The 21404-nt window shown below is 39.8% G+C and overlaps 3 protein-coding genes across 4 annotated transcripts; 2 read left to right on the top strand and 1 right to left on the bottom strand.

Moving 5' to 3' along the window:
• The first annotated feature begins 939 nt into the window (after positions 1-939).
• Positions 940-2602, top strand: LOC105010946 (phospholipase A and acyltransferase 3-like). 2 transcript variants are annotated; one of them, XM_010870634.3, is made up of 4 exons: positions 940-1069; positions 1275-1371; positions 1588-1853; positions 2176-2602. In XM_010870634.3, the coding sequence occupies exons 1-4, from the start codon at positions 1019-1021 to the stop codon at positions 2302-2304; spliced, it is 543 nt and encodes a 180-aa protein (XP_010868936.2). In that variant the 5' UTR covers positions 940-1018; the 3' UTR covers positions 2305-2602. The 2 variants fall into 2 exon arrangements, with proteins under 2 accessions (XP_010868936.2, XP_034149389.1); XM_034293498.1 differs by having other exon boundaries at positions 1585-1853.
• A 2198-nt stretch (positions 2603-4800) lies between these two features.
• zfpl1 (zinc finger protein-like 1) lies at positions 4801-12124 on the bottom strand. The gene is made up of 8 exons (XM_010870613.5): positions 11991-12124; positions 11264-11380; positions 11049-11160; positions 10705-10898; positions 10444-10519; positions 9544-9738; positions 9264-9387; positions 4801-7596 (listed from the first exon to the last, which is right to left on the bottom strand). The coding sequence occupies exons 2-8, from the start codon at positions 11363-11365 to the stop codon at positions 7410-7412; spliced, it is 990 nt and encodes a 329-aa protein (XP_010868915.2). The 5' UTR covers positions 11366-11380; positions 11991-12124; the 3' UTR covers positions 4801-7409.
• A 4751-nt stretch (positions 12125-16875) lies between these two features.
• On the top strand, positions 16876-20013 carry cdca5 (cell division cycle associated 5). Its single transcript, XM_010870612.3, has 5 exons — positions 16876-17271; positions 17919-17983; positions 18132-18200; positions 18313-18828; positions 19035-20013. The coding sequence occupies exons 1-5, from the start codon at positions 17238-17240 to the stop codon at positions 19113-19115; spliced, it is 765 nt and encodes a 254-aa protein (XP_010868914.1). The 5' UTR covers positions 16876-17237; the 3' UTR covers positions 19116-20013.
• Positions 20014-21404: the final 1391 nt, after the last annotated feature.

Raw genomic sequence — 21404 nt, 5'->3', positions numbered from 1 at the left:
ATAATAGGTCTTGGTCCCTGGACTTCCAGGCTGTCCAAGAGGATACTAAAGATTCCAGACCAGTAGTAATTAATATTTAGACATGGGCCAAAGTGTGTCTCATTTACACAAGAGAGAGGTATCCGAAAATATTTTGTCTTTGTGTAGAGTTGTCTAAGTCAGGGGTTCCAAATTTAGGGTCTTTCTTGGGGGTGGGAATATATTCTTATCTATTTCAAATGCGAGTGTGTATTGGAAGAAAATGGAAAGGCCTCCTATTGTACAGTGGGTCAATATGTCCTTTTGTTTGTCGATGGAAAAGATCACATACATTTTATAAGGTCATTTGTCTCTTCTTAATGTGTAGTTACCATTATTGACCAGTACCTGCCTTTTATTTATTTTTTTGTTCTTTTTTTTAATTTATTTTTATTATTATTATTATTATGCAAAAGAGATCTATATAAAACCAGCAGGTGCTCATGCATTTCTTTTATGCCTGCAAGTAGTAATATTTAGATGTTTCCCACAGCCTTGTAGACATATGCTGCATTCAAGACAAATGGGACATCTCTGACTTTGACTCAGGGGCAAAAAAACAGTGTGTGTCAGATCATTTTGAACGTTTTTCGAACTTACTGGTAACCAGGGGGGAATTCTTCTAGTTATACAATATTGGGCCAACTGTGCCTAGCCAGAATTGTTATACACAACTCTAAGCATAAGTTTGCTTGGTGTACTTTTGTATCTCTCATTTACTCAAGTGTTGTTTTTTTTATGTTACTGCAGTATCCCTCATCAAGGAAGATGTAGTTACATTCCATGTATATTTTCAGGACATAGTATTACTACTTCAAAAGTCAGAGGTCGGTGTTTACTACCCAGAATAGACCAAGAAAATCCAATTAACTGCTTGATCCACAGCAGCACAAAGTAGCCTTCCAGCTATTTTGATCAACTACTGGGCATACCGGTGGTATGATTTTTTTTCACATGTTCTACAGTATCAGATCAAATCAAAACCAGGACAGTCTGTGATATGCTATGTTTTTGCCATAATCGGATAAGGAAGAGCATTGTTCAAATAATGGTAAGTCTCTAAGAGTTTCATTGTATTTAACTTTAGGTTCATTGTATTTAGATTTACAGACCTGCTTTGCATTTCTTGTTGTACTTGTTGGATAATGTTTAGTCAAATATATACAGAACAAGCACTGAAGTAACACTGAATATAGTCTTGATTGTGTTGTTCCTGATGTATAAGTCTGATAATATGTTGTTAATATGAAACAAAGCCTCAGCCTGGGGACCTGATTGAGATATTCAGGGGAACCTATCAGCACTGGGCACTGTATGTTGGAGAAGGTTACATCGTCCATCTCTGTCCCCCCAGTAAGTAAAATTAGCCCCTGATCTTCAATGCTAGACATCATAGCAGAGAGTAATACATAGAGGAAATATTATGTTCAAGATCAAACTGTGTAAAAAGTCTATACAATATAGCCAAAAAAAAGACTAAAACTAAACAAAATTGATCGGACACCCAGCCAACATTTTAATTTCTGCTCTTTTGTCACCCCACTGATTGTACGTCTCCTACCTAAGCAGAGGCAGCAGGGGCTGGTGCCTACAGCCTGGTGTCTGTGCTGTGTGACACAGCCGTGGTGACCAAGGAGAGGCTGGAGGAGATAGTGGGCAAGGACAGATTCCTTGTCAACAACCTGCTGGATGGCGAACACCAACCCAGGAATATTTATGACATACTGAGGGATGCCCGCAGCCTGCTTGGCCTGGAGATGCCGTACTGCATCATGAGGGGAAACTGTGAACACTTCGTCACAGAGCTGCGATACGGGAGGGCAGAGTCCCGGCAGGTGTGCATGACACCCGACTGTTTGTTTGTACCAGTTGACCGGCACAATTCATTTTGTTTGCGAACACCTGACCAAGAAGTTGTAGAATAGTTCAGTGTTGGGACAATCAGCCAAACAGGAGATGTTACATATTGGCTGTGTTCAAGAGGATCAAAATGTATCACTGCGAAAATGTGAATGCAAATAAACATGATTCATAATCCAAGGGAAATCACCATCAATCAGCAGTCGCCTTCAGACATTTGATTTGTTAAACACGGCCTACAAACACAAGTGTACAATTGTTTGTCTTTCATTCCTGTTTTTTAATCTCTTTTTGCAGGTATATTATGCTCTGGGCCTGGGAGTCAGGGCAGTGGGAGTTGGCATGAAGGCTCTGAATGCAGCATCAAGCCTCTCTTGTGTGAAATCCAAACAAAAGAGACAACGCTTCTCCATCTGTCTTGGTTGAATGTGATTGTGATTAGCCCTTTTTAGGGAACTCAGAAAACTACAGCTTTTCAGAACAATAAGATCGAGTGCCTGTTCTGTTGGCCTAAACACTGTGTAAATATGCAGTGCAATGCCTTATATGATTCTTGATAGATGCTGCATGATAAGTTTCAGAATGTTAGTTTTTTTGACATGTGAAAGTATAGCTTTTGTCAAATCACATTAAACTAGATTGTAGTGAATCTAATGTAATATTCCATTTGTTTGTCATTTGTCTTTTTATTTGTAAATTCAATTAATGGGGTAAGAAGATTTAAGGTAAAGCTTGTTCTCTTTGTCCAATGTTTAGAATCTTTCTATGATGTCATAGCTGGAGGATATGATTATGTTCAGATAGAACCCAGTACACTTCTAGGACTGCAGCCTCCTTGGGAAGATTTAAGAGTAGCTACTAATAAGTCCAGGAACCTGTATCATCATTCAAGTGTCTTTCAAGGTCTGTTAAGAGCAGGCCACCAGAATGGGTGACATGGCGGAAAGCGATGACCCCCTCGAGAATGTAATGCATTTTTCATTTCTGCTTTTACAAACCAATATATACATAGTAAATATCCAGACATTACCTGGGCAAGGATGTAGGTTTTAGGGTGTGGATGTTTTTTAGGTACAAATCACAAGACATTGCTAATCTTTATCATAGACCCTTGATACTTATTTTATATTCAACCTCAGAAAATCTGCTTTTTTTCTCCTTCACTTTGTGGGCAGAGTGGCACCTCTGCAGCCATGGCATGGCTGCTCTCCCTGTCTGTTTCAAAAAGATGCCTGTACACAAGCCTATCACTGCTGCTCTTCATGCTCCAGCTCAGCCTACTGGTCACTGATGTCCTCTTTTACTTTGTCATAATGGATACCGACTGTCCAAGCCAGAACCACACTGAGGCTGTACTGGTGGGCTTCTTGCTTGATCACTGTTGATATAGGGTTCATCCAGTTGTGGCCAAGAGTATAGGCCCCTTTTCTTCAAATAACTCACAAATCGGTCTCTACAAATAAGTTTAATTGACCAAAGTATTTGGTCTCCAGAATTCTTTATTTTACTGTTATTTTGCTTTTGACTCAGAACATAATACCTTTCAAATCAGAATACAAACAAAAAGGACAAATTACTGAAACCCTAGATTAAGTTTATTGTAGCACAGCTTTTGGACAAATTAACTATCAATAATCTGTTTGCACCTCTGTACTGGTAGTTTGGCCCACTCTTCTGCAAACTGCTCCAGTTCTCCCAGATTTGAACTGTTGTTTTCAGATTCCTCCACAGGTTTTCAGTAGGATTGAAACATGTACTTGCTGGCTACTTCAGAAGAGTCTAGCATTTGACATTAACGCAGCATTTTGAAACTGGGTTCAACATAGCGGTCCAAAATGCCTTAGTGTTCTCCTGATTTCATGCTACCATGCAAACATTCATGGCACTCCGAGACAGAAGCAACCCCAAAACATAATTTTGAACTGTGATGGTGTCCTTTAAAGGCTCCATTTTGTTTCCTGTAAACATAGAGTACCAAAAAGCTCTTATTTAGTCCACAGGTCTCCAGCCATACAACCCCCATTCATTGAGTTTAATACTGCAGGCCCCTGTCTGCCACTCACCAAAGGAGAGTTAATTTCCAAAGTAAAGGAGAATTACATGCTATAAATTACTTCTAGGTCCCGTTTTAGAATTTTTGTGGAATAGGTCAACATTTTGTCAATTATTCAGATGATTTTGTGTTATTCTAGTGCAAACCAAAGACATAGGTACATATGTGGAAATATTTGAATTTCAACCATTTTCTAGAAGAAATGGTGCATTATTTGAATAGTTACATTATTTTAAAAGTACAAAGACGCCAATACTTTTGGCCAGGACTGTATGTGCATTGAAAAATCATTAATTTGATACTTTAGACAACCTGTGACCTTTGTCATATACCCACAGATGATTCAGGTGGTGAGTTTCTACTGGTCACTGATGGGCTCAGTGTATTCACTCCAAGCAGGAAATCAAAAAATGGGCTTCATTGCTCTACTGTCAGTCTGTGAGTCAATCAATGTCTGTTTCTTCATTTTTTAGTTCCTTTTTATATAAATACACCAATCATTGTTTGACATGAGCAAATGTATTTCTCCCCTAGTTTTGAACTTGGCCATTTTCATCAGTCGCTTCTGTTTTGAAATAAATATGATTGACTATAGAATGGAGGAGTTCTAAGAGAACAGAAAATGTATCATCTTCCCATCAGAGGACACAGAACAGAAACAAGTCATCATTATTCGCTTGATCACAGGCTGTTACCATGTTGGGCAATAAAATCTTTTAAGTGTAATGTAAAAAATAAAATCATATTAAATTTCAAATGTGTATATGATTGACTAAAGAAGGGTATATGGCATATAACAATTCCAAACAAAGATATACAAGGAGAATTATTTAATTGACAAAATCTGAATAGTACAGCAAAACAAAAAGTGTGTGTTTTTAAATGTTGGCTTTAATAAAAGCACAGATTACTCTTAGAAAATGTATCTTCTTACATTGAGTGATTGGTGTTCCACAGAGTAAGCATCAACAACAGGTGTATGTTTTTTTCATTCAATATTTTAAATAGTTAATTGTCAAATGGAAAAAAGCGTAAAGATACAGAAGAACTGCAACTGATATTGGTGTAGTGTAAAACAAGTATTAAAATACATAAATATTGGACTTCTCAGAAATACAATATATAATGATTCAAACTAGAGGTCCCATCAACATTGGTCTGTAAACGGCCCCTTAATGATGCACTCTGGTGTATGGATGTGACAAATGGAAATGTTCTGCACATTTAAACTGCAAATTGTATCTCAATCAAACAATAGCAATAGCATTCTGGTATCTGGAGATTTGTGTATACTTGCCTAAAAATCTGTAAATATCTTTGTGACAATTTATATATTAGTTTACATTTCTTCAAAGTATACAATGTTTCCTTTCTAGAATGACATTCTGTGCTTCAGCAGAGCAATTTCATAACCATGTTCAAGTTGAACATGGTAGGTTTTTACAGCCATAAATTGAGAGTGCAGTTTGCTTATTTGACTTTCTAACTGTTTAACTACTTCACCTGCCGGTATTCACTTTGGTATTTGTTTTCTAACAATCTAACCATTGAGGGATACGTAGATCTAATCAACCAAAACCTGTCCAGACAGAATTGCATTTCGGGTTTTATAGGAATTTTGTGTCTTAAAGATGCAATCTGGGACTTTCTGTTGTTTGTTTTTTTATGTCCCATTGTGCAATATCTTTATACGTGCACATTATTTCAATATTGAATGCGAGTGGTTTTAATGACACTGCACACAACTTTCAGGAACCTGTTTTGGTTGGACAGCATTACGTTTACAATCACTGGACAAAAATCCCAGAATGTATCTTTAACGGATTACTTTAAAACATTTGACATTTTCCTTTATAACTTAAATCTCACAACATAGTGATAGTTTTGCATTACTTATAAATAGAATGTGTTTCGGGGTGGAATACTCTTATGTGCATTGTAGCACTACAACCATAATGTTCCATAAATTCCACTTGCATTTCACAATACTGTCATTTAACTTATAAGAGAGCCTGAATCAGTGCACTTTAGTCCCATCTGTCGGTAATAGAAAGATGTTATCTCACCAATGGAACGCTGTATCTCACCAATTCTTGTCTTGCAATGTCTCACAACTTCCATAAAACAGGGCTAATGAACATCAGCTAATAAACTATGATATACTAGACACAACAGCCTGAATAAACACTCCAGAGCAGGCAAATCGAATGTTACAGTGGAAAATTCATCACTTAAAAAAAAGAAAAAAAGAAAGAATGGAAAAAAAAAAAAAAGTATTCTCATTCAAAGATTTCTTCTAAACGTTAAAGAATTACAATTCAGTTTAAACATTTAAAAGGTTCACACCCCTACTCCAGAGTTTTTGGATAATTTCAGCCAGTACTTATGAAAGTGGTGCTCATATTTCCAAATGGGTTTCAGTTTTGTGGGTGCAATGTCATCTAATTGTGTACTACATTTTGTTTGATATGTAACAATCTGCAAAACAACGAAATTCCTCATATATACAAATTTGGTGTGCTTAAAGATCCCTCAATGCATATTCCACGACCGAATAAGGTCCAAAGATTACAATCAAATGTGAACCACAGCATTGTTCAAACCTTTAGTAACCCTTCAAACTCAGGAACAAGTCAGGATCTTTCAGGGTACACAACTCTTCTATGCATACAGAATGTTTGAGTACAGGGCACTTGTGATTTCAGAAGACTGTATTTATTACCTTAATGCTAAATCAATGTCCCTTGGATTAAACCACATGACTTGAATGTGCTGTACAATTTGTTTCCACAGAAGAGAAAACCAATGTTGCATATAGAATGAGAAAATCAGAAAGGTGTTCCAGTTCAACATGAAGCATACACACACTACCATACACATCGGCTTTCCTTCTATGTCTACGGATATTTACACAAGTGAAGATTTAATCAACATAAAATAATACAGTATGTGCATGTCAGACATGGCAATTCAGTTCAACACAAACCTCACACTCGCTCAAGTAAAATGAACAACTAATGGCCCCTTCAAAACCTCAACATTAGCAGATGTTCAGCCATATATGTGTGTCATATACAGAAGTACAGCAGTACAGTATTTCGGTGTTCAACCCCCCCCACCATTAATTCCAACATTTCAATCTCATATTAATTACATATATGTACTGTATAGCTTTAAAAGCGATGTCAATAACAGAGCCTAATAGTTTGAAAGTGTACAAACGCATTTCGCGCGCAGAAACACACAAAAAGCCAGTTATAATCTAGGCTATTTCCGAGTAGTAGATGATTAGGACATCTTTATCAGCCTATCCCAAAGAGGCGAGAAGGGTGTATGGCTGCTATCATTTCCAGGGCAAAAAGCACTCCCCATCCTCTTTTTTGACATCCAAAAGAGAAGGTACTTCTCCCCCTCTGCTAGTCTTACCATCTCAGATGGTCTTGTACATCTCTCACCAGGACTTGAAGGTGGGGACTGCTCAGTTCTTGCCCACTCGGATATTAGGGTTTAGCAGGGGGTCTAAGTTGGGGTCGGAGTCGGCTGAAGCACGGCCAAGTTTAGCCATAATGATGATCAAGGTAAAGAAGCCCAGGACTCCAACCAGCAGTAGCATGAAGACACTCTGCTTCCAGGACAGGCCTGTCCTCTTCGAACCAGTTCGGTTTCTGAGAAGACAAATTCATTGTTGTTCATGTTTTAAGTGCTACATGGGATTTGTCTCCAAAGTGGAATATAGGTGAATTACAGGAACATTAAAAAGACTTCCTTTCCCTTGCGCTATGCAGACCTATGTTTGACTTTAGACTTCTATTTTTCAACAGCTGTAAACACTATTTGTTGTTAGTGGAAATATATTTCACAGATTTAGATGGTAAAACAAGTCCCTGTTTTATTTATTAAATTCCTCACATACAGTTAGGTCTGGAAATAATTGGACACTGACATGTTTTGTTATTTTGACAGTTAACCAAAATACATTCCAGTTACAATTAAATACTGAATACGGTCTTAAGGTGCAGTCTCTCAGCTTTAATTTGAGGGTATTCACATCCTACCTGGAGGAAGGGTTTAGGGATTACAGCTCTTTAATATGTAGCCCTCTTTTCAATGGACAAAAGGTAATTGGACAATTGACTCAAAAGCTGTTTCATAGACAGGTGTGGCCTATTCCTTTGTTATTTCTTCATCAATTAAGCAGGTAAAAGGTCTGGAGTTGACTCCAGGTGTAGCATTAGCATTTGTAAGCTGTTGCTGTGAACACACATGGTCAAAGGAGCTTTCAATATAAGTGAAACAGGCCATCCTTAGGCTACAAAAATAAAATCCATCAGAGTGAACATTTGGAGTGGCCACATCATCAGTTTGGTACATTCAGAGAAGAAAATAACACACTGGTGAGCTCTGCAACACAAAAAGCCCTGGACGTCCACGGAAGACAACCATGGTGGATGATCGTAGGATCCTTTCCATGGTAAAGAAACACCCCTTCACAACATCCAGCCAAGTGTAGAACACTCTCCAGGAGGTAGGCATATCATTATCCAAGTCTACCATGAAGAGAAGACTTCACGAGGACAATTACAGAGGGTTCACCACAAGGTGCAAACTGTTCATAAGCCTCAAGAATAGAAAGGCCAGATTTGACTGTTACTTGGTCCAATCACATTTGAGCCCCTGAAATTAGGGGACTGTGGATGAAAATGGTTGCAATTCCTAAATGTTTCATACCATATTTTTGTTCAACCCCTTGAATTAAAACTGAAAGTCTGCATTTCAATTGGTATCTTGGTTGTTTCATTTCAAATACATGGTAGTGGCTTATAGAGAAAGAAATTATGAAAATTGTGTCAGTGTCCAAATATCTCCAGACCATACTGTATATGTATTTGCAAAATGAAATGAAAGGGATTTCTGTAGCATTGCTGCATAACCCAGGCACCAAATCTGACAACAGTGGCGGGCCGGAGGGAGAAATCAATAGGCGAATATCACAGCCATCTTATGACCACAATTCACTTAGCAAGCACGGACCTGCCACAAAGACTTCTATGCGCGACATGGGACGGCAACCATGTTTAACATTCCTTCCATCAAATCTGGCAGTGTGGAGCCAATTCCCACCTCCCTTTTGCAAGGCTCAAAATCAATGTTGATTAACCACAACACCGTCCTGGGTTGTTACGGCACAACAGCACAGCAATGGAATGCCTTTGACCACTGGACAACTCATTCCCTGTAGGCAATAGTTGCTCAAAAAAAAAAGGTGTACCCTGTCGTACAAATGCGAACGGTGCTGACATTAAATAACTAGTTACACAATTCAATTACTGACTTGAGAATCTGTGCAAACCAGCTGAGTGCTGGTCGCCGCCGATACTTGTCGTCATCAAAGTCGATCTGTGTCACGGAGCTGTGTCCGGAGTCCCGCGTGTCATACATCTTCCTCGGGGAAGACGCTAGAAATAACACACAAATATGATAATAAAGCAGAACTATGTGAAGACACAGATGTTATAAAAACGACAGACATTAGGACTAGCTAAGGCTATGGTTTGGACCAACTGGTAAGGCATTACGACAGGGTGTGGTTGGATTCAACTAAGGCACTTTACCTGTGTGTAGGGTGATGGTGTCACTGGAGGTAGCATTGACCATGTTCACCACAGAGTGTTGTTCCTGAGCTACCATCCCCCCGTTGTTGTGGAGATTTCCATGATCTTCCTGTACTGAAGAAGGAACTGGGGTAGGGGACGCGCTGGGAGAGTAGGAGTGGGTGGGGTAGGCTTCAGTGGTCTCCAATGCTGGGGCTAGAAAAAAAGGGAGTTAAGGCAGATGTCAAGCCTCCAGTATATCTTATTCATCTGCTGCATTAGTCCATTTGTCTCATGCGCTGTGCTAACATACTTCTAATCTTTCACTCTGACAAAAGAGATGGGGATGGGGGGAAAGCGGTAATATTACCACTTGACATTAGAGGGCGGTAAGTATCTGTCATGAATCCCAAAAATGTCCAGCCAAATGGGGAAGTAACGACACGTAACAAGGAAGGAAAGGTGAACTGAATGTATACAGACTGTTATTACAAAGAGATTAGACCGGCCAGAGGAAGGACTTTCAAAGTGAACTTCAGCAAGTTAACAACAGAACTGACACTACGTTATTAAGCATATTAAATGGAATGATGAACGTGGAGATGGTCTGTGCAACTACGTGGAGGTCAACCAACTATTCTCTATTTGCCATTATCAAAACACTGAGGTGCTGGAAAAAATATCAGACAGGAAGAAGCTCATCACCCATTCAATAGACCAGTGGCATTCAAATCCGGACCTCAAATTTCCACTCCATTTTTACATTGAAGCCTCCTTAGCAGAAACTTATTTAGACCAGAGACACCAGGTGGGTGCAATTAATGATGGGGTAGAACAGAAAACCTTCTGGCCAGTCAAAGTATGCCCCCTGCTATGTGCACACTCTTATTGGAGACTAATAAGCCAGGAAAGGAGACTCACTGTCAAATGTGGACCAGTCAGCATAGTCTGTCACATCCTGTGTTTTGTTTTGAACAGCTTCCGCAGGTTCCTCAATCTGGCAGAGGTGATATTAAATGTCAAATTTAAACTGTCACAGATGTCACCATACATGAGCCTTCTCTCCTAATTTATAGGTTTCTAAAACTTTCCTTATAAATTAAGATCAAAAATATTTTACAACATAGCACAATATTTAATTTCTCTAACCACTAGTGTGACTCAGCCCGTCCTACTCCTCACCAGAGGTAGGCCTAGTCCAGCTCTGGCCCAATTGACTAAAGACAGCTGTTCCCTCAGCATGTCAGCTACTGGGCTGGCCAGGTTGGAGGGTGGAAAGACTGGACCTTGGCAACTGGGGCACTGATAACCCGCTGGGGCAGTGTGTAAGGGCAACTGGGCTGCCAAGTCATGAAGACACGCCCAGTGGAATACATCTGGAACAGAGAACAAGTAGTTAAGTGTGCAGTGGTGGTAATATCAAACAAAAAACATAATTTGAAGAAAATTCCTTCATTCAGAAAAGACAGACTTCACCACAGTTTGCATTCATTAAGATGACAAAACAAATCAAAGACGAGTCTTACCATAGCAAACCAATCGGACAGTATCCTGGGCGATCAGTGGGTTATTACACAGTCGACAGTTTGGGTTGTAATCGCTGTCCTGAAGCCACTGGAGGTAGGACTGTACTATACACTGGAGATTAGATAGGGAAAGAAAATAATTAGCTTAGCAGCAAATAAAGTTATCAAGTGGCCTACTCAAAAAATTGTGGATTCAGAGCTGTCCTACCACTGACCTTGTTGTGGTTGGAAACGAGGCAATGCTCACAAACATTCACCCGATGTTCAAAGCAGAACAGGTTAGTCACCTTCCTTTTAGGACACTTGCACAGACCCATGGTCTGTCAGTCGTGCTGTAGACACACAAAGACATAAGTGCCCAACAAGAAAAGACTTCATCAGATGTCATTTAGCAGACCCTCTAATCCAGATAAGTTAAGTGAAGAATCAGCTATTTCAAAACAGAGAAAGATGCCCAAGCTATTGTCTGCTTGTGACCTGGCTGGAGAGTGGTAGTGGTGGCATCGAACAATTGCTCCTGAGCAATCTGTGATACAAACGATGGACTTTTCATTAGAACTATATAGCTGCAGATTACAGATAGCGAGGGGGGACATACTATTAAAACAGGTATAGCATTAGCAACAGCAGGTCGTGGCATAACTGTGTGGCTAACTAGCTGAAGTTAGCTAGACTTAGATATTGTAGATTATGTATAATGTACATTATACGTATTGAAGTTGCTACAAGTATCAGCAACAACACAACAAATTATTAGCTATGATTTAATATCTCTGGCAAATCTACACATGGTTCAAATGAAGAACGATGATTACCAACTGCCATAACAATTTAATGTACTGATAATCAGCTAACTAGCTCATGGATAAGGACGTTATTTAGATAGTTCACTAGCATAATATTAAATTTTAAATCTGAGACTGTAATGTAGCTGAACCTTACCTGACAGGCAAGCTTTCACCGCGAAAATACAAGGGTTCTAATATAGCAAGTTCATCAGCAAGCTAAAGCTAGAAAATGCGATTGTTTTCAGATACGGACATTTTGCCACGTCTCTTCCGGAGTCGCAGGATGATGATGTAAGCACAGCAAGGAACATCTACTAGCTGGTCCAAGTTTAATCTTATTTTATATTTTATTTATACTTTTATTTATGTATGTTTTGTATGCTTTGACTATTCACATGTAATTTGTTCCCTTTATTTCCAAAAAAAAGATGGTCCAAGTTTCCTTAAAAAAATAGTATGTAGAGTTAGGACAGAGATAATCATGACATTACGTACTTTTATTATCGACAAAACTACATGGAATTGGCTATGGTAATGACCTGTAAAAAAAAAATTTGAAAAAAATGGAAGAACATTTCCAATTTAATTTAAATATTTTACCACTGTAATCAAATTATAATGATTGTATAATTTGAGTGCATAGTTATTTTTCTATATTATAACAGTATTTAAGATAATAACAAAAAGGTGGGAAGGGGGCATTGGCAGTGATGGGAAGTTTGACTCACTTTACTGATTCAGATCTTTTCGAATCGTTTAGTAAAAAGAGCAAATCTTTCGATGCATTTCGTTCATTTGAGTCAGCCACACCCGTTCCCCGCGGAATTCTAGCACACCCTCAAATCACCCAAGTCGGGCTGCACTTGTTATAAAGATGGGAATAGGAAGGAACTGTAGTACAACTGTTAAAGCTACCTACGAGTAAATAATACACCACATCATGCCGTAAAGGCATCAACAAAACCGTGTTCATTATATGTGTATTATTAGAAGATTTAAAAAGCTTTTGATCGCAGGGGGGCCATTAATTATTGTACAGGAAACGCACAAGCTCTACTCACTGTCCAGAGGCAAAATCAAGAAGTAAAAGGTTACATTTAGATTGAAAGAAATCATTTAAAAATCGTAATAAAAGTTTGTAATATTTATATTTATCTTATCATTACAACTTTTAAAATGTACTAATAATACTATTTTAATCTAATAGATGATTTTAGACCAAATACCTTTTTTGCATTCATTCTGTATACTAAGGCTGGTAATAAATGAGAGACTCTGAGATCCAAAAGATAAACAGACTTATGCTACCTTCTCCTTAGTCATTGTAATTCCTTCAGAATCAGAAAGAGTTTTATTGCCAAGTAAGTTTCACAACAAACAAGGAATTTGTTCTGGCCATTGGTGCAACAATCAACATAATACAAAAGCAATAAGGGAAGTAAAAACAAATAAAAACAATGGACTGAGCATAGAAATGGTAGACTGTGCATTAATAAATTACTAAAAATAACAAAAAAGTATATGTAAGGTGCAGGATTTTGTCCAGTTGAGGGTTGTGTATGTATGTGGGGAGGGGTTATAGATTGGTCCAGTTGAGTGTTGTGTGTGAATGTGGGGAGCAGGCTAAAGTCAATTTGGTTCCAGGGGCATGTTCATGAGGCCTACTGCTGTAGGAAAGAAACTGTTCTTGTGGCAGGAGATTTTGGACCTGATAGACCTCAACTTTCTGTCAGAAGGGAGATCTCTGAATAGTCCATTTCCAGGGTGAGAGGGATCAGTCCCAATCTTTGCCGCTCACCTCCACATCCTGGAGGTGTGTAGGTCATGTAGAAATGGAAGATTACAGACAATCACCCTCTCTGCAGAGCGGATGATGCGTTGCAGCCTGTCCTTGTCCTTGTCAGTGGCTGCAGTGTACTAGACGGTGATTGAGGAGATCAGGATGGACTCTATGATGGCAGTGTAGAAATGCACCATCACAGTCGTTGGCAGGTTGACATTTTTCAGCTGTTCCAGGAAGTACATGCTCTGCTGTGCTTTCTTTAGGTGATCCAATGTCCCTAAAGATCCATCGTTCATTGCATTCTTTGTTTCTTCCAGTGAACAAGATTTGAAGATCCATGGATCAATCAATCAAATACATTTATTAAGCACTTTTTACATCAGCTGTTGTCACAAAGTGCTTTCACAAAACATCCAGCCTGAAACCCCAAAGAGCAAGCAGCAACAGTGTGGAAGCACAGTGGCTAGGAAAAACACCCTAAGAGGGGCTGAAATTTAGGAAGAACCCTCCAGAGTACCCAGGATCGGAGGGGTGACCAGTCCACTTTTGGCTATGCTGGATGAGCATTTTAAGAGTTCAAGTTTTAATTCTTATTAAATGCATGTGAGCTGTGTCCAGAGTCTATAAAACCTAATCCAGGTCAGAAGCATGACCAGATGGACAAGGACAGGGACAACCCAGGGGGTGGTCAGCAGAGTGGCAGCTAGAGTGGTCAGCTATCGGCTTGAGCCGCAACACAACCAGGAGGACTTTGTACAGGGGCAGCAATGAGTCTTTCGAGCCTAGTACTCGGGGGGTGTGGGTCAAGACTTCATGTCCTCCTAAGTTTAAACGAAGCAAGGAAAATATAGAGAGTGCATTCCTTAGATTTACAAGGATTTACAGTGTAGAAGGAGAACTGACCCGACACCCCCGGCACAATAATATAGTAGCGTAAAACGTTGGGCCTGAGGCAGGGGGGTCCAGTGACACTGTGACCATATCCAGGGGAGGCCCTGGACAGGGCCCAACAGGCCAGAAGTTAATCCACCCAGATTGCTAAGGATCAACCAAAGGGATACTAACCAACCGCAACCACCCTGAAATGAGGGCCAAGCATTGCCAGCAGAGTTCACCCCAATTGCACAATGGGCGCAACAGAGAGACACCAACAAGCCAGTGACTCTGCCCCCGAATGGCATTGGAGAGAGGGCATCCCATTGGTGATGAGAGCCCACCTGGCAAGACAGCAGTACTGCACTTAATCATAGACCATTCTGAAGAGATGAGACTTTAGTAAACAGTTTGCAGTGAGTCTACAGTAACGTTGACTACTGTAGTGAGACTACGGTAGTGGAGCTCTATGAGAGAAAGCCCTGCCTACCGCTGTATGTTTAGAAATTCTAGGTATGATTAGAAAGCCTGCAACTTGTTATCTTAGATTAGGTGTAGGTATGTATCGCTAGATCATTTCAGCAAGGTAAGTATAGGAGCATGTCCATGTATTGCTTTATAGGTCAACAATAAAACCTTAAAATCTAGCAGCCGTGTTCAGCACTAACTGAAGTTTATTTATTGACTTATCAGGGTAACCGGAGAGAAGAGCATTGCAATAATCTAATCTAGAAGTAAAAAAGCAAGGATTCGTTCTTCTGTTCTTGATAAAAAAAGTTTGAAAAAATTGAAAAAAAATCTGCTCTTGAAATACACTCACCTAAAGCATTATTAGGAACACAATACTAATACTGTGTTTGACTCCCTTTCGCCTTCAGAACTGCCTTAATTCTACATGGCATTGATTCAACAAGGTGCTGAAAGCATTCTTTAGAAATGTTGGCCCATATTGATAGGATAGCATCTTGCAGTTGATGGAGATTTGTGGGATGCACATCCAGGGCACGAAGCTCCTGTTCCACCACATTCCAAAGATGCTCTATTGGGTTGAGATCTGGTGACTGTAGGGGCCATTTCAGTACAGTGAACTCATTGTCATGTTCAAGAAACCAATTTGAAATGATTCGAGCTTTGTGACATGGTGCATTATCCTGCTGGAAGTAGCCATCAGAGGATGGGTACATGGTGGTCATAAAGGGATGGGCATGGTCAGAAACAATGCTCAGGTAGGCCGTGGCATTTAAACGATGCCCAATTGGCACTAAGGGGCCTAAAAAGTGTGCCAAGAAAACATCCCCCACACCATTACACCATCACCACCAGCCTGCACACTGGTAACAAGGCATGATGGATCCATGTTCTCATTCTGTTTACGCCAAATTCTGACTCTACCATCTGAATGTCTCAACAGAAATCGAGACTCATCAGACCAGGCAACATTCTTCCAGTCTTCAACTGTCCAATTTTGGTGAGCTCATGCAAATTGTAGCCTCTTTTTCCTATTTGTAGTGGAGATGTGTGGTACCCGGTGGGGTCTTCTGCTGTTGTAGCCCATCCGCCTCAAGGTTGTGCGTGTTGTGGCTTCACAAATGCTTTGCTGCATACCTCAGTTGTAATGAGTGGTTATTTCAGTCAAAGTTGCTCTTCTATCAGCTTGAATCAGTCGGCCCATTCTCCTCTGACCTCTAGCATCAACAAGGCATTTTCGCCCACAGGACTGCCGCATACTGGATGTTTTTCCCTTTTCACACCATTCTTTGTAAACCCTAGAAATGGTTGTGCGTGTAACTGAGCAGATTGTGAAATACTCAGACCGGCCCGTCTGGCACCAACAACCATGCCACGCTCAAAATTGCTTAAATCACCTTTCTTTCCCATTCTGACATTCAGTTTGGAGTTCAAGAGATTGTCTTGACCAGGACCACACCCCTAAATGCATTGAAGCAACTGCCATGTGATTGGTTGATTAAATAATTGCATTAATGAGAAATTGAACAGGTGTTCCTAATAATCCTTTAGGTGAGTGTATATTTTATATGTTCATCAAAGGAGAGGTTAGGGTCGAGGGTAATCCCGAGGTTTCTCAGTTTAAAAAAAAAAAAAAAAATAAGGATCATTGTGCAATCTAATAACAACTCTTTGATTCTTGGGTCCTAAAACGAGCATTTTTGTTTTTCCTGATTTCAAAAGCAAGAAGCTCTCTGCCATCCACTTCCTAATATCTGAAACGCATGCTTCCAAAGTAGCTACTTTTCGGGCTTCTCTATGTTTTATCATCGGAATATACAAATGTTCATTTCGTTCATCGTTACTTTCGGTAAACTAGATTTGAAGATCCGAAAGAACCAGAAAAAGAACGAGTCAACTACTGAAATGAATCATGAATCACGATTCTCCAAAAAGATTCGTTCAAATATAATGAATCGTTCGCGAACAACCCATCACGAATTGGTATGTCACTTCCGGCATTACCAGGCGGGCAAATTCGAAACGAGTGAGGACTTCTAGCTATAATCCGTTCAATCGAAATGAAATATGTGATTTTGCATTCGTTTTTAATACTCTAGTTATCTTTCGTTACTGGCTAAATAGTCATTGTGTTCATATTATAGCTTTGTGGCCTGGCGCTAACGTAATTAGCTATCCAGCTAGCTAATAATATATGTAGGCCACTCTTGCTATTGTTGCCTGCTACCAAATTGACGGTACAGTAATGTAATTGGTAAAGCTGGACAATTGACAAGGATGAGCAGCAAGACACCCCAATCAGTTTTGGCAGGTAAGTTGCTATGTATACCTTTAAAACGTTCTCGTTAACTTTCACAGAAAGTCAATTTATACCTAGCTTCGACCGCTGCAATGTTGCCAGCTATTACTTCTAGCCACACTGTAGCTGTAGCCTGGCTACAGTAATCTTTTTAGTTGCAGACTGTAACAGGTTTACAGAAAAGTTAATTACCTCGAAAATAATAAGAGCTACTAGGCAAAAAACTCGTTTTATCGTCAACAAATGTGTATAATCTTTATGGATTCTACTTACCACCCCGGGGTTTGGACTTTTTCAATAAACCTGTGGCTATGTAACGTTTCCCAACTAAAGATGAGATAATATCTAGTTAATTTAGTTGCAGCCGAAGCAATGTTGTACTATGGTACTCTAACGACCAATGCTTTGCCTGTTCCCTGTATAATCGGTAGCGTCGACTTGTCTGTCAACACTCATCTCCATAAGGAAGATGGGGATTACATGAATGGCATTCTGCAGAATATTCACAGTAGATGCTTTTAAGACTCGTCTAGACATTAGACCAAGCTCTGAGAGAATAATATTATCAGAAAAATACAAGTATTTTCACCTGTCAAGTCATGTAACCAGTTATAAAGATTCCACATTAAGTTTGTTAAATCTTTGTGTTGTTATACCAGGTTCCAGCCAGCCTCAAAGGAGATCAGCACGTTTGACCTCTCCAAATCAAAATGTCCCCAATTTGGTGAGTAGTACCTTTGTCAGCAGCTGGAACTGAACAACAGGCTTTCTGAACCAGTAACATTTCACGTCACCTAATTAAGTAAAAACCTCACCCTGCAAACATCTTGTACTTTTTCTTATTCTATATGATGTTTCACTGTTATCTAAAGGTTCCTGCAGATGCTGTTAAACGTCGCATCACTGTGAGAAAAATTGCACCTAGGAAAACACAAGTCAATGTGAGTTGAAAGGATGCGTCCGATTGATTTCCTGAAGAATACGTTTGGTCCTGTCAACCTGCTGCTGTTTTATACCAGCCCAGTCATATGTACACCGAACCCTTTGTTTCAGGGGCACTCAGAAGACGACAAAGAAAATGAGCAGAGGCCGAACGAAGGCAGCTGTAAGAAACCCAAAATTTCTACCCAGGGACCTGTCAAAGTTCCTCCCACCAAAGCCGCCATGCTCTCCCCGATCTTGGCCCCCCTGCCCTCCGTTCCGCGGGCTGCAGCCAACCCAGATGACTCTGCGTGGTCACAGAAGGTGCGGCGTTCCTACAGCCGCCTGAGCCTGGAGGACCGTGCGCTTCAGAGTCCCCCGGCCCGGGCTTTGTCCTCCCCATCCCCTCGACGTCGAGAGACCCTGTTTGGGTTTGAGATGCTTCAGACACCACAGGTTATACGCAGGGGGGATCAGTCCAGGGTGGGCCCTGACCCCATGGCGTCTCTCTGTGGAGTCAGCTCTTTCTCCCTCCTTGAAGGGGACGACAGCGCTACTGCTGCTCCCGACCCTCAAGCAGACATCAACATCCCTGGAGTCACCATTGTAAAGGAGAAAAAGAGAAGGAAGAAGGTTCCTCAAATAAAAGTAAGTGAGAACAGGGTCTGTGCATTTTTGACCACATTGATGGAAAATTAAACCTTAATAGAGTACAATGTAATTTGCCACTTGACGCATAGTGGCAATCCTAATTGTTTGTTTATTGTATGGTGATTGTTCCAAGATGAAGAAATGGACGCAATGACCTGTTCCTTTTATGTTGATGTCATTTTTTTTATGTCCCCACTAACCAGCTGGCTGAGCTGGATGACCTTGCAGCAAAGATGAATGCAGAGTTTGCCGAAGCGGAAGTATTTGAATTGGTGGTGGAATAACCTGATTGGTTATCCAGAGGCATGATATGTGCTCTGTATACAAGACTGGTGGATTATATATTTTTTTACTACAATTCAAAGACTAAGAACAGTTTAAGTGGTTGGTATTTACAATAGCAAATCCCTGGATTAATTTCAGTGTTTCCCTTAATTTTCTTTTATTGGCAGTTCGGTTTTAGGGAGAAGGATGTGGGCAATGTCGCTTTTTCTAACAGAACATTTTACACCCCTTCTGCAAAGCCAACATTTTGTCCAGGGGAGAGAATATGAATTAACTTTCCATTCAGTTCCCTACAAGCATACAACATTTGTTGTGGAGTGGAGAGAACATTTGTAGTTTTAAAATATTTCTTGTAATTCTAAAATATTTTGATATGAGACTGAAAAATAGTTTTTACATCAATGCCCTCTAAATGATTGGAAGTTGGAAAACCTGTGTGTTTTGACCTATAAGCCTACTTTCTGTGGTATTGACTACAGCTTGTTTTGTTTTACTTGGTTTATTCCTTAAGTATTAGAATTAAGGACAGAAGTCCAAACTAATACTATTTATCTTGGCAGATAGTTTTCCTATTGTTTCAGAATTTGTGCTTTTGAATTTGATTTGATTGAAGCCTCAATGTCATGACTTCACCTATCATGTTTGTTCTCTAGAGGGTGCTCTTACCTTTTTATTGTGGCTTCTGTAACTGTTTTCTTTTTCTTAGTGTCTTTGTTGCTCATAGATTATAGTTACAGGTTAGTATTATTGTTTAACTAATTCCACTGTACTGTATGGTGGTATAGGTTTGTTCCTGCATTTTGTTTTTGTAAGATATGACAGTTTTCTTTTGGAAATTGTTCCATACAGTAAATAGTTTTAGCTATATTTGCTGATATTTCAAATAAATAAATGAAAATTGTGTTTTAGGTGTTTTCTTTTGGTGTTTCCACTGCTCTACATGATGCCATAATTAAACATACTTCATGTTAAATCTCTTCATAGTCACATTTTATAGGGCCAATGATGAAAGTAAAGGTGATTATCTTTTGTATGACTGCTGTAGTTCTGAAACTATTGTCAACAGGATTTAAGGGCCCTTGGTTTGTGCATTATGTAACCCATTGGGTTCCATGTGAGCCACACTGCTTTAACCTTCCCTTCTCTGCTGCAGGGTCACATCAGTACAGTGTTGTCATTGATTGTGAGTAGAGGCCTGTGCTGTATCACACAATTGGCAATCGATTTAGGGAAAGGGGCTGGAGGCGATGGACAGCTACCGACTGTAATATGGTATGGCTATTACCTCAGAAGTGACATACTGCGGACTAATTATCGAGTATAATAGTGTTATTTAACATCCCAGAAGCTCATTGTGTACCTTTAACAAAGGATCTGGTCACGTTATTTGAAAATGATGTAATCCTTGCGAGTCATTGGGTTTCTTATGTGGTTGCTTATGTCGTGCCATTGGATTGAACTAAATATAATTCTCAGTGATTGCATCCTTTCAGTTGTCAAGGGGACCATCAAGTGACACACTTGGGGCAGATGGGTCACAGGAAAGCTGGGCATTAATCACCAGTCAATCTACCCAAACACTTACATACATGCATGCATGCATACGTGCATTTGTATTCATAGATTAAAAAATAAAAATAAATTGGATGAATATCAATCTATATTGATATTCATCCAAAGAGCTCGTCATATTCAATGTTCATTACAGCTCTTGAACCATCTGTATGGAATCACCAAAAGGCTCTGTAATCTAGACTTCTTTACTCTGTACACTGATGACTGTAGGAACTCAGACCCCCAGGTGATGTTCATTAAGTACTCGGATGAGACAGTGATTATGGACACAGCAAGCAACTCTGAGGTATTCCTCTGGATTGACTGACAGGTTTTCACCGTCTAGTGGGACCTCAGTACAACCAATATAGCCAAAACCTGAGACCTTTAAGTCATTGATTTCAGAATAATCCAACTAACCATCCCAGTGCTGGAGATGAATAGATCATTGAAAGTGAACAACAAATACAGAGGAAACATAACTGACAATCAGTGCTTGACTTGGGCTGGAACAGTGTTTAGGTACTCCTAATATGAGGCAAACAGCGTTCTGGTACTCCTAATATTAGGCAAACAGCGTTCAGGTACTCCTAATATTAGGCAAACAGCGTTCTGATGCTCCTAATATTAGGCAAACTGCGTTCTGGTACTCCTAATATTAGGCAAACAGCGTTCCAGTTGAGCTTTAAAGGTACAGTACTGTAGCCAACCTGGGAAACAACTCCTGTGGCTGC

The sequence above is a fragment of the Esox lucius genome, chromosome 7 (genome assembly GCF_011004845.1).
Source record: "Esox lucius isolate fEsoLuc1 chromosome 7, fEsoLuc1.pri, whole genome shotgun sequence".
NCBI classification, from domain to species: domain Eukaryota; kingdom Metazoa; phylum Chordata; class Actinopteri; order Esociformes; family Esocidae; genus Esox; species Esox lucius.
Note: the sequence above shows the minus strand (reverse complement) of the source record. Positions and strands in the feature narration are given on the sequence as shown.

Bases quoted from the DNA above. Each gene is read 5' to 3' on its own strand.
- zfpl1 (XM_010870613.5), bottom strand. From the start codon at position 11,365: ATGGGTCTGTGCAAGTGTCCTAAAAGGAAGGTGACTAACCTGTTCTGC. The intron at 11,161-11,263 runs GTCAGTGGTAGG...TCTAATCTCCAG, and splicing joins TCGTTTCCAACCACAACAAG to TGTATAGTACAGTCCTACCT. The intron at 9,388-9,543 runs GTAAAGTGCCTT...TGTTATTTCTAG, and splicing joins CACCATCACCCTACACACAG to CGTCTTCCCCGAGGAAGATG.
- cdca5 (XM_010870612.3), top strand. From the start codon at position 17,238: ATGAGCAGCAAGACACCCCAATCAGTTTTGGCAG. The intron at 17,272-17,918 runs GTAAGTTGCTAT...TTGTTATACCAG, and splicing joins ACCCCAATCAGTTTTGGCAG to GTTCCAGCCAGCCTCAAAGG. The intron at 17,984-18,131 runs GTGAGTAGTACC...TGTTATCTAAAG, and splicing joins ATCAAAATGTCCCCAATTTG to GTTCCTGCAGATGCTGTTAA.
- LOC105010946 (XM_034293498.1), top strand. From the start codon at position 1,019: ATGCTATGTTTTTGCCATAATCGGATAAGGAAGAGCATTGTTCAAATA. The intron at 1,070-1,274 runs GTAAGTCTCTAA...TATGAAACAAAG, and splicing joins AGAGCATTGTTCAAATAATG to CCTCAGCCTGGGGACCTGAT. The intron at 1,854-2,175 runs GTGTGCATGACA...CTCTTTTTGCAG, and splicing joins GGAGGGCAGAGTCCCGGCAG to GTATATTATGCTCTGGGCCT.